At 30.3% G+C, this 13,923-nt stretch overlaps 1 protein-coding gene across 3 annotated transcripts in view; it reads right to left on the reverse strand.

Moving 5' to 3' along the window:
* The window catches only part of LOC127698478 (regulator of G-protein signaling 7-like), a 115,255-nt gene that overhangs the window by 13,028 nt on the left and 88,304 nt on the right, over window positions 1–13,923 (reverse strand). For 2 of the 3 annotated variants that reach the window (XM_052201961.1, XM_052201963.1), the window contains exon 16: window positions 5,324–8,740. The exons of the other annotated variant lie outside the window; for it this stretch is intronic. In XM_052201961.1, the coding sequence (XP_052057921.1) occupies window positions 8,678–8,740 (63 nt within the window). In that variant the 3' untranslated portion in view covers window positions 5,324–8,677. Of the gene's footprint in view, window positions 1–5,323; window positions 8,741–13,923 lie in introns of those variants that run through there. 3 annotated transcript variants of the gene reach the window in all.

A 13,923-nucleotide genomic window follows, 5' to 3' on the forward strand; every position in this document is an offset into this window, starting at 1 on the left:
TTAAAGAATTATATATCAGAAAATCATTTCTTAAGCGGTACCCTCGTCAAATCAGTAGAAATGCTTTAAATTGAATGAATTCTTACCTTGTTTACTTTTTTTTCCATTTCTCTCCGCTTCGTTAGTACCCAATTTCCGGTGGCGATGATACACAGTGATAATATAGATATAAGAAGATAAGGTATGAGTGCCAATGAGACAACTCTCCATCCAAGTCAAAATTTTATAAAAGTAAAGCCTTGATTAATGAAGATTTATCAAATTTTAAACATTCAAAGGATATATTTCTTGACACTATGCAGGGACTTTCTATACTAAGTATAGAAAGTCCCTGCACTATGAAGCCATTTAAGTACCAAGCCACTATGACAAATTGTTTTCTTAACAATTATATGATCATTCTTGTTTTTTTATCAGATTAATTTTGTTTACAAAGTTGTTTTATTTATAATAATTCAATAAAAATACAATTCATGTTTTTAAAAATAAGTGTTTTCTTATTCAAAGAAAAATAATCTCAAACTGAATTGTGACTTCTTGTCCTGTGACTTTTTGTCCTGTGACTTTTTGTCTGTGACTTTTTGTCCTGTGACTTTCTGTCCTAGTACGAAAAGTATTATTGGCAAGGATGGATGTGGAGAATATGTAATGAAAATGGTAGACTTTGAAAAGATCTTTGCGGAGTAAACTACTTAGCGATTGGGATCCTTTTTTCACACAATGATATACACAAGCTACCATGGAAGTCACCAAATGGCAGAATTATAAACCGCATAATTATAGATGTAAGATGGTGAAAATATGTGATTGTTATCTGTGTAAAAGGGGATAAAATTGTTGTAGTTACCATCATCTTCTACTTGTAAAAATTGAACTTAACTGAGAAAGGAAGTCAAACCACAGCATAACAGGAAAGCATATAACCTCAACCGTCTTAAAGATCACATGATAAGACAAAAGTTTAACACCAGCATAGAAAATAAGTACCAAATTATCAATGAAGACAACGACATCGGCCCAGATATAAATGAGGATTGGAACAAAGTGAAAACAATGTATAACGAAACAGCAGTTGACTTACTTGGAATTAGAGACAGTTTGAGAAAGAAATCGATATCCGACACAAGTTAGAATGTTGTAGAGAATAGAAGAGCCACAAATAAATAAGTGCAACCAGACAATTCAAAAATATTTAAAGAAAAGTTACAAAAGGAATACACGGAGCTAAATTAAGAAGTACAGAAAAAGACAAGAGAAGACAAACAATAGCATATTAAAGGATGGACTGGAGAAGCAGATGAGGCACACAAGCTAGAAGAACTAAGTTCTGTTTATGGGATTACTAAACAGCTATTTGAGAAATGTACCAGCAGCAATACAAAAGTTTTATGCAAGAATGGAGAAATATTATCATCACAGATACATACAAACTTGAAAGATTGACAGAGTATATCGGGAAGTACAGGGGCGGATCCAGAACCTCGATGTCTGGGGGGGGGCATGAAACCCAAATTAGATATTTGTTTAGAGATGTATATTTGCGAGTATGGGTGGTAATGGTTGTGTGTGTGTTGGGGGGGGGGGGGGGGGGGAGGAGAGGGGTCTGATCATCATTTCTATTTCTTTTATTTTTTTACCATTTCACTCTATTCTTTATTCTTTGAACTCTATTGTTATCTGAACATGCATGAAATATTTGCCACTGAACATTAAGCAACCAACAATCAATCAATCTATACTTTATATTTCATAATCTCTTTATTTTGTTATCTATAGTTTTTGGTACCGCTCCTAATCCCAGATTAATGTTATAAAGAAGGTATTATAAAAATACAATAGCATTTTATTGATGATTATATATGTTAATGCCAATTTATTTTTTGTGGAAAAGGGGGTGAGGGGGCAAGGCGTTTTTAAAACAAATTGTTGGTTTCCTTTGAAAATAAGAGAGAAAAGAAATACGACATTCAGTTAAAAAAATCTTGTATGATATTGAAAAAAAATATTTTGTTGTTGAAGAAAGTCACATGAAAGACAGTTTCGAGAAAAAAAATACAGTCACAAGAAATGGTAATGTGAGTATTTTGTTATGAAGACATATCCCATATATCGATACCAACATTCTTGACACTAAACATCTATTTGAACCTATTCTTTAATAAAATGCTTCGCCGAGCGCAGCCTGATACGACCGCAGAGGTCGAACCCTGAACAGTTGGGGCAAGTATGGACACAATATTCAAGCTTGATACTGTCTGAATTTGGATTGTGATAAAATTTTTGACATTATATAGGTTTCTCACACAAAATAAATGTGGTCAAAGATCTTAAAAATTTGAAATGGGACATTTAATTTACCTAGAATGGTCTGATATCCAAAATCTAACAACATGGTAAGTTTCAGCATATAAAAAAAACACCAAAAATTTAATTTTAGTTGAAATCAAACAAAAGTTTAATTTTGTACCATTCAAACCTTAGTATGGACTAATTTGAAAACAGGGCCAAAAATAAAAAATCTAAACGCACAATAAGATTCAGCATATCATAGAGCCGCAATAATTCAGTTTTTGATGAAATCACACAAAGTTTAATTTTGAACCCTTTGGACCTCAATGTAGACCAATCTAAAAATGGAGCCCAATATCCAAAATAGTAATACAAGGTTAGAACCCCCAAAAATTAAAGACTTTAAATTAATCCTATTGAAATTGGTTAAAAGGATTGTATTTATTTTCAATTGAAGATTTCTTGCTATTGCGCAATACTGTGCTGTTGCACAATACTTAGTTAATCTGTTATATATAATAATTAAAAAATATTGAAAAATCTTGAGAAAAAAAAAGTATGAAACCCCCAAAAAAAATTTGAAAAAAATCCCCCCCTCCCCAAATTTTGTTTGGAATTTTGAAGATTATTTTGTTTTCAGGAAAAATGTACAATTTCAGAGAGTTCCATAAACTTTAACACAAGTTATTGTCTGGAAACTAGAAAAATGCTTGTTTTTGTTCAATATATTCAATTTTTGTTGAAATCAAACAAAGTTTAATTTTGGACCCCGATTTGGACCAACTTGAAAACTGGGCCCATAATCAAAAATCTAAATACATGTTTAGATTCAGCATATCAAAGAACCCTAAGAATTCAGTTTTTGTTAAAATCAAACTAAGTTTAATTTTGGACCCTTTGGACCTTAATGTAGACCAATTTGAAAACAGAACCAAAAATTAAGAATCTAAATACACGGTTAGATTCGGCATATCAAAGAACCCCAATAATTCAATTTTTGATGAAATCAAACAAAGTTTAATTTTGGACCCTTTGGACCTCAATGTGGACCAATTTAAAAACTTAATACACGGTTAGAATCAGCATATTAAAGAACCCCAAGAATTCAAGAATAAAACCCCATTGAAATTGGTCAAGAAATAAGCAATTAATAGGAAGTATCTTCTTTTGCACAATACTGTGCAATTGAAAATTTCTTGCTATTGCACAATACTTATTTTATAATAATTTACACATCCTGTTTGGTGTGTATCTCCTACCATATCATTATTATTTGCTTTTAAATATAAAACAGAAATAACCAACTTAAAATGGAAAATTTTAAAAGAAAAAAAAAAGGAAAAAAAAAAAAATCCCCCCCCAAATTTTTTGAACCCCCTTATGATTCATCACCCCCAAACTCAATCCCAGCCTTCCCTTTGTGGTATGGTACCTTGCAGTACAATTTCAGAGAGATCCATACACTTGAACACAAGTTATTGTCTGGAAACTAGAAAAATGCTTATTTTTGGCCCCTTATTCCTAAATGTTTTGGGCAATTACCCCCAAACTCAATTCCAGCTTTCCCTTTATGATATGGAACCTTGTAGTACAATTTCAGAGAGATCCGTACACTTGAACACAAGTTATTGTCTGGAAACTAGAAAAATGCTTATTTTTGGCCCCTTTTTGGCCCCTTATTCCTAAACGTTTTGGGCAATTACCCCCAAACTCAATTCCAGCTTTCCCTTTGTGATATGGAACCTTGTAGTACAATTTCAGAAAGATCCATAAACTTACACACAAGTTATTGTCATGAAACTAAAAAAATGCTTGTTTTTTGCCCCTTTTTTGGCCCCTAATTCCTAATATTTTGAGGCAATTACCCCCAAAATTAATCCAAGCATTCCCTGTGTGATATGGAACCTTGTGGTACAATGTCAGAGAGATCCATACACTAACACACAAGTTATGTCTGGAAGTTACAAAAATGCTTATTTTTGGCCCCTTTTTGGCCCCTAATTCCTTAACTGTTGGTACCATAACCCCCAAAATCAATCCCAACCTTCCTTTTGTGGTATTGAACCTTATGGTAAAATTTCATAGAGATCCATTCACTTAAACTAAAGTTAGAGTGCGAAAACCAATGTGTCTTCGGACGACGCCGGACGACGCCAGACGACGACGACGCCAACGTCATACCAATATACGACCTCAAAAATTTTTTGCGGTCGTATAAAAACTGAAATAAGAAGGTCAATGAACAGTCTTGGATGAAAAATGAAAATAAGATCTTGTTTTGATGACGACATATGCCTGTTATTATCAATTCAAATAAATATGCAAAACAAAACCTCAAGAATACATGAGACTGCTTTCACTCTATCTGTAAATCAACAAAATAGGAACAACACTGTAAAAATCCTTTGTATCCGAATTGCACCTTAGGACAATAATGCACCAGGAATGCCTAAAGTTAAAAAGTCAAAAACATGAAGGCTTTCTGCCTACTTGGACCAATATGGAAAGCATCTTAAAAAATTAAAATGTATTATAGTTATGGCAAACCAATTTTGTTACATGGAGCCAAGTCTTGGAGTGTAATAAAAATCTAACTGCAGCAAATTTTCAATGTCTATGTAAAATCTTCAACATCTTATGGTCAAAAACCATAAGTAATAAAGAACTATATAAGCCAAAATCACGAAGAGACATAAGAGCTGAAATCAAAGAAAGACTTGGATTGGCCGTGTTTTACAGAAAGACAGCGAGGAAGACCAAGAGAAGCACTGTGATCTGCAATAGAAAGCAAACTTAGAAACTTGAGAATGACATGGAGAGAGGCAAAAGAAAGGCACAAGAAAGGCAACAGTGGAGGGCATTGGTGATGGACTCTTGTGTAAGTATGTACAGGGAGGACTTAGTAAGTAAGTACTGTTCATTATCCATTAATTTATCTTTACACTCAGTTAAATTCCAGTTTTTAAAAGGTCTCATTATAATAAAAATTATTTTTAATCTTATTCACATTTAAAAATGCAACTTCAACAAGACACATTTTTCATATCTTTTAATTAATCATTGTATTATACATAATATTATGCAAATTCCATATATCTATGGATACAAAACCCAACATGTAAAATTTTAGAAGTTCTTTCTTAAATGAGATAAAAATCTATTTACAAACTTCACTTGGTAACAATCAGTTCTATAACAATGGTTAGCTTAACAAAGAAAAATACTACAGGCTATAATGGGCCTGTGATCGCTCATCTTATACGAGTAAATGTTTTAAAGGAAAGAAATATCTGTTGCAAAGAGCTTGTATAACTTTTTATGTAAAGCTTATGATTTAGGGTTTAGCATTTAGACCAAAATCAATGTTGTTTTTTTTCAGATATGCATTTTAAGCACAAGCACAACATCAGTATCAAAATTACATGAAAAGTAAAGGACTTAGCGGTGTATAGCATTATATCACTGCCATGAATTGAGAATGTTTTTTTTTAAACACAAGTATACCTGAAAAAGTAATTTTTGGTCACAAGTCATCAAGAAGTCATATTTTTGGAAATTGCAAGCAGCATTGGATAACGAATCTCGTGGAAGAAAACAACCTTCGAAATGGGGAAAAAAGTAAAATGGAAATGATATAATCTCACCTAACTTAAAATTTAAATAGATACCTATGTTTTAAATCTGAGGTAGGGCAATCATAACATTATCCATGCATAATTTAAATTTTATCCAACAACCAGTTTCTACTTATCTACACTTTGGAAGATATAAAGGTTGGCATATGATATTTACATGCCCAATTCTCTTACTATCTTTTTTGTCTCATTAATGTTTAACCACATTTTCTTTTATCCATACTCCTGTAGAGAGTACATGTAATAAGAAGAAATAATATCAATTGGATTTAAATAAAATAAAAATCCCATAAAGAACTAATCAATTTATCAAAGGAACAGGGATTTTATTGCTGTTCTTTATCTTGATGTGAACTTTAAAACTCATTTGAAAATATTCAAAAATGTTGGTTATCTTGGTTTTAGTTTGGCATCATAACCATCAACTTCCATTGAAACAACTTATGGTCATCCATATATTATTTTATAACAGAAAGAAAGGATATGGGGTATCCATCCATGACACAAAATCAGTAAATGCACAGCAAAAAACACAAAAAGCAAAGGAACAATGCTGTTATTGCTGTTATTTATCTAAAAGTCACAGTGAGGTTCATGTATTCCAATCTGTAAAGAGACTATGTTATGTCCAGAAAAACACTGTTTACATTGATTACCCATAGAGTCCTATGTTAAATAATGCTTGTAAGAGAACACTACATAGAATGTCATGTCTACTACAAAATTCCAAATTATTCAGAACCACCATGATATACCATCTTTACATTTAAAGCAGTTTCTTAAGAAGAAGCTGTTTAAATATATGTTAGAGAACATAATGAGAAGCAATCCGCATCTTGAATATTTGATTGTTAGGAAAATTACAAGTCCTAGTTAAGAAATATTCTTTTGAAACTTGAATCCATTTATCCTAGTGATATATGTTATATGAGATACATGACAAATGATGCATAGTGATGACAAAAGCTTGCATGGCCTAGTAGGGCAGCTTAAAAGAACAAATTCTTACACAAATTCAACATCTTCATACATTTTTAAGAAAATTTTCTATATAGTTGTCATCCATAATATTCAACTAATCATTAAGGTATAACTAATATATACATATAGATATAATTAAAATTGATGTGATTTTTAAAATCAGATCTAAACAAAATAAATGAGACTGGGCTATAACTTAACACTATGAGGGAATCACAATAGTTATGAATAACATTTCATTTTAATCAAGTTCTTTCTTTTCAAAGCAGAAACAATAAATTTAAAAACTACATGTGTAGAACAACTGAGTACTTGAGAATTTAGTACATAAAATAGGTGTCTTTATCTATATACTATACATGGACACTGTCCAAAAATATCACATTCATTTGTATGACCTTTAGAAACGGGGCAAAAAGCAAGGCTACGCCAGATTTTCTCATGTTTCGAATGGTGTACAAAGTAAATTTTTTTTTCTTCAAAAAATGTACTTATACTATTTTTATCCTGTAAGTTAACCTTGGCACTTCAATTTTTAGCTTTTAAAAGAGGGAAAAGATGAGGACCCAAAAACAGTCGCAAACAATAACTTTAACTTTACTGTTAGCACAACAAAGAAGTTAGATAACAGGAGACTTTATTTGTAAACTATGAAAGGAGCAAATATTTATTTGTATACCTATTATTTGTACAATAGTTTGTTGATTGTAGAAAAATTACTACTTTACATGTATCTTGAAACATGCCAAGGCAAGATGAGAGATAGATAACTTCAGGTATTTTAAAGGTAAAAGGCATATACTGAAAAAAATATCTAAGGAAAAGCAGGTTTACAAACAAAGTAGGTTAACAAAGAAAGCACAAAATATGAACAAACATGAAAATGTACTGGATCAAACAAGTATTTGAGAATTATGTTACAATATATAAATAATACAAATTAGCTTCTCTGGCTGAGGTTAAGAGCTGTACAACAAAAATGCCATAAAATCATCAAATGGTAAAATTCAATTTGAGTAAACAAAGATTAATCATAAACCTCCAAGACTGATTATTTATCTCTTTATAAAACCTACTTCCAGTAATTTTGATCAATGGCCTAGTCCAACAGAAAAAAACTCTTTATAAATAATTATTCTCTCTTCAAACATGTTTATAAAACAAACCAGACTTTTTTATTACAATTTTTAAATATAATGTATAAATTTGGTATATAAATGGCATTCTTTATCAAAGTATGAGAGATAAATGTGCAAATACAGACATTTAAGTAGCCTTTTCACAAGTTGTTCAAAACATGAATCATTCATTTGTAAAAATAAAGTTCTTATTTCAAACCAAAAAAAACGAAAGAAGCAATCTTTCTAATCTGGATTTTTAATTTACTAAATGCTGTGAATTTTTACTTTATATTCCATTATTCTTTGAACTGATCCTAACCATGAAAACAATTTTGAATATAGTTTTTAATTATGAATTGGAAATGAGAATGCTTCTTGTGAAAAAGCAGTTTTATTATTCAGACATGAAAATTGATTCTTTTATAAAGTGGAAAAAAATTGAATTCAATCCTTGAACAAAAAAATCAGTGTACAAAGTGTGACAAACAAGTATTAAAAGTGAAGATAGGAAGTGCAATAAATATCACAATGGGATACCATGCTCTACAGAAAGTGATGATATTGCAGGATAGGATACCAGGTTGTACAGGAAGTGCAGGATTGGCATGATTGGATACCAGGAAAAGAAAGCAGAATGCAGCATCCATGCAATCACTGTCCTCCTAGGTTGCCTCCTAGGTTTAAACTGGGTAACTTTGGTATAATGGATCTCGTCTGTGAGACAGAAAAAAAAAGAATACATTTTAAATTGTTTAACTATTTTGTTAATTTATCAATGCACCACTATTCCCTCTCCGTATCAGATAACCTCATTGGTTGAGTTTTTGAACTGTAATTTTATCTTAATTAACTCCCTTATCCCCAAATAAACAGTTCTAAATGAAATACATGCACTTTTTTTTCTTTCCATTATACTACTAAATATCATCTTTTAAAATGCCATGCAAGTCCTGCATTAAATCTAACATTGCCATTCAATATTCATTCAAAAAACAAATAAAGGCATATCAGATGTTAAAGAGCCAAACTATTTCAACTAATAGTTGGCTTATGCCATCAAATCTAATTTGTGGGCAAATTCCCTTCTAAATAAGAGAAATATCAGCTCAAATACAAGACTCACAAAGAATCATTATGTTTATTAGCAAATTACCAATAAGTGTTACATGACCTTAATTTCTGCTACAATCATTGAAATTAAAATGCAAGGATAACAGAATTACCAACTCATCAAAAACATCCTTCAAAATATCATACAAGAGCTATGGATGAATAAAAGATCTCAAATGTGCATTATCAAAAAGAACTGTGTGACAGTTGTATGCATTTGTTAGTATGTTTCCCTATAGTGTCATGGCAACATATGTCATTGCATAAATAAAGCACTATTTTGAGATATTTTAAATGAATAAGGATGAAACTTAAAAATTTAGAAATTAGGTCAGTATTTGTTCAGCCAGGTGTGACCTAGAGATGATAAGGACCTGTTTAAAAGGAAGCAACATAACTAAGGGTACTACATTAGTATCATTCATACCTGTCAACAAAGACTTCCTCAACTCAAACAACAAGAGAGGAAACGACTGCCTTCATAAATAATTATGACTTAATAATATGTTTATTTCAGAGATCAAAGTCTAAAAATATCTTTCAAAATTACAAGTGTGGATACACTTGTTAACGAGACATGCACTCATGAAATTCCCTGGATCAAATATAGTTGACCTGGCCTATAGCTGAATTTGTCAAGAGACTTACAATGATTTTATAGACTAATTTGCTTAACGCCATTGAGAAACTGACTTAGTCACTACACTTTAAGTTAATTATTGAATCAGGAAGATAAGTCAATGGTCAGATGACACAGATCTGTCATATATGTAGTCCTTACAATGATTCTAAAACTTAACATAACTTAACTTAACTTAACTTGACATAAAACTTCTAGTTATTGAAAAGATTGCCTAAGTAAATGGTAATTACAAGTTTTTCCACTGATTTTTTTTTAAGTCATTGAACTACAAAAATTGGTGCAGGACGAGAAAAACATGGTCGCCTGACTGTATTATGTAAAACTAAACACAAAATAAAAACCCTGCACAGTGCATTTACCAACATGAAGACCACTATCTTGAACAATAAAAAAAAACAGCACATAGTTTAGGAAGCAGGGTCAAAATGTGGGCACAATCTAATCTGACTCAACCACTTATAAGTAAATTTATTGCTGATTTTACTTACAGCTACAGAAATAACATTGATAAGCAAGGGAATGATGCCTTTCTGTATAAGGCTCCATTTCTAAATTTTTGTAGATATCAAAACATTGGTGACAAGACGCAAAATTATGAACTCTGATTGTTTTTCATTCCCCTGGATTGAAAAACATTCTTAAAACTTGCCATGTCATGGTTTAAATTTTCTAACTTAAATGTTGAGTTGACAAGTATGAAAGGTTACAAAAGTATGTATAAAAGAGTGTTCAAGAATTGTTACCAAGATAATGTCGTAAAGTAATACTGAAGCAGAAGATGGACAGAAAAATAAAGAAAATGGAAAAAATTATGTACAAATATATCTACATAATATCATAATGTAATCCAAAATTATTTCAGTTTATAGTTATATGGATGTTTCAGGTGAAAAATGGCAATAATGGGGTACATAATAAATCAACAGTAAATATGCTTTGTCTGCTCTATGGTCAGGTTGTTGTCTCTTTGACACATTCCCCATTTCCATTCTCAATTTTATTTATATCCATGCTTTTCATCTTTCGATAATTCTGGCCCCAAAATTGCCATTACCTTCTAAAAAGGTGATAGAAGTCAACAGTATATCAATTTAGGAGCAGTTTTTTAATGTTAAAATCAGGAATTCAAATCTGAGGCAGAATATTAAATTAATACAACTCTAATTGTTTCATTAAAGTATCCTTTTAAAAACTGAATAAACAACAAAATACACATAAACATTGACAACAAACAACAAACTAACATCCACATTAAACATAAATATTGCACTGCTGAACACAATATAATAATTTTAATTGTAAAATAAAATAAAATAAAATAATAAAAATATCAACCAATTCATTTACAACAAATGAGATCTAAAAATCTTACTAATTTAAAAAGCTACTATAATTGCATAAAGTAAATATCTCGTTAAAAAGGCTACAAGTTAGGGTTATGTCTGAACATGGTTTAAGCCTAGGATCTATAAAAAGGGTAACTCAGCATCACCTATATTGCACAAAATTCCAATTCTAATTTCATCAAGATCTGATAACCTCCAGCCATCTTGATAGCCAAAATAAGTAAAATAAATTAAGATGCTATATTTCTGACAATTTTATCAGCTCAAACAGTAGAGAACAACTAAACAACTTATAAAAAAAAAAACAACAAAAGAACTGTAACGCAGTAGCAACTAACAGGCATTAACCCAAAAAGACAATATATTGGTTTCCTGAAGGGTAATACAAAAATGAAAATACACAGAAATTTAAGACAATAAGAAAGAACTGGCAAGATAGAGCACAAAAACAGAAATAGTAATTAATGCCTGGGTATAAAACACAACTACATGTATTTATAGTGTAACAGTTTACATTTATATATAGTAATGTCAGTTATACTGGTTATAACGTAAGGATAACCAAACTTAAATAAAAGAGGACCATCTAAAGAAAACACAATATAAGCTGATCCTCTTACACTGTACAAATGCAGAAGAAAAAATCAAAATTGGTGTTTAACTACTGTTTTATTAAAAGTGACTATATCTATGTTGGCTGGTCATTGGTAAAACCAAGTAAAATCATGTAATCAGACATTAAACTCCCATTGACTTCCAATCTTGTTTGATATTCAATCAATCAACACTTAGATCTTAAGGACTCCAGAAAAACAATGACAAATTATTTCATGATGTTATCGATTTTTTTCTTCAAAAGAATGTGACACCAGGATGAAATGCCACTTAAGAAAAAGTTGTATTTGGGTACAACTGCTAACAACATCAGGGTAAAATGGGCTTTACCCCACTAATGACTTTCATTTATCACAGCTAACAATTACACTGTACACTCAAATTATGGGTACTGAATCTTGTTATTGATTCTATTTTGTAAGGTTCAAAATTAACAGTTTAAGAAGTTATTTTCTTTGTCAATTTACTATAACTAATTAACATAGAACATTAGCAGTATCGAAAATCTGTATTAATTGCAGAACTTACAACATAATATGAAAAACCTCGGGCTCCTTGTGACAATGAAAACTCAAAATTATTGATCCCCCTATACACTTACAAGTCATCAATTATAGTACAAAAGATACCAAGAAAAAACTAAGTAATTAGGTTACTAGTTAAATAAACAATCTTTACATTCATTGTGAAAAACACAGAGCCAGCCTGTGTATTTCAATCACTCAATATTAATTCTAACTGTATTTACAAAATGAACTCATAAATGAATCATCATGCCCTTGATCCCTGCAAAGGCACGAAAAATAAAAAATACTGTGAAATAAATACAACTGTGTGTGTACTAACTACATGAATAAAATACATGTAAAGCATACCAGAGAAAGTTAAATTATCAACAATATACAACATTGATCAACTCTACTGTTTTGTAATTTGAATTTTTGATTGAACAACATTGAGATGTAAAACTACTTATAATCATCCTAAACAATTCTTTCAAATTCAAATGAGTTTAGAAAAAACCTGCTTAATGCCAATGTTAAATTTTATAGGTGTAAATACAAGTTCCAGCAAAGCTGCCACAAAATTTAATTTTTGCAACAGAAAAATAACAACAGAATGTTTAATTTTTCAATCAGAATAATTATTTTTTCAATTAATCTTTTTGGCATCTTATCAATTTTATTAAATGAATTTGTAAAAATAATACTTTGTACTTCTATCTTTTAGATAAAAAAAAATGAAAAAACTTTGTAATTCTGAAGTTTTGTAGTAAATGAAAAAATAAAGAATTGGGATCATAAATATTACAATTTGTAATGGTTTGCAACAGTGATATATATCTTTGTTCATTATTGTTCCACACAAGTGAAAAGAACAAATTTATTTTGATTTTGAAGTTCAAATAAAATTCCTTGTTAATATCATATTTACAAAACAACAGCAAAAAATAAGAATGACAACAATGGTTAAAAAAAGTAGATTTTCCTACTAAAATTGTATTTTGTTCACTCAAATATAAAAACTTTTTTAATTCAAGATATAAAACAGGACCATTGTAACAGTTCTTAAAACTGATACATTTATAGTCAAAATATTAAAAACAAAATGGTGATTAAAAATGTAAGATAAGTTAAATTATAAAAGCAGCACTTCTTCATGTGTTTCTCTAAAAAAAACATCGGCCCATAACAAATTAGAATAAAACAATCACTTAATTGATTACTTATGCTATATAAAATGTGCTTTTATGTAGTTTATACTTTTTTAAAACATAATTTTGTTTTAGTCCACCGTTTTAATAGATTTTCCCATGAAACCCCTTTTATTTTATCAATTGAATGCTCAGACTTGTATACTGGCCAAGTTTATTTGAAAAAAATATTTTATATATTTCAAAGAAATTTGATATTTCATTTTGTCATTTCGATTACAATTCTATGTCCATAAAACTATTAACTAACACTGAAAAATATTTTGCTTATATATCACATTGTTGTGCAGTACATGAAAGACTGTGCCAATAATTTACACATAAAATAATTCTGTGTTACATACATGTGTACAAAATGAATGCCTTATAAACAGGGAAGTTCATCAGGGATTTTGTGATGTCCTTAAGAACGCATAGAAGTTTTGATAGTCTATTTTTTTATTTAAAAACACAAGTGTTTTTTTTACTA

The sequence above is a fragment of the Mytilus californianus genome, unplaced genomic scaffold (assembly GCF_021869535.1).
Source record: "Mytilus californianus isolate M0D057914Y unplaced genomic scaffold, xbMytCali1.0.p SCAF_4, whole genome shotgun sequence".
In the NCBI taxonomy this organism is placed as follows: Eukaryota; Metazoa; Mollusca; class Bivalvia; order Mytilida; family Mytilidae; genus Mytilus; species Mytilus californianus.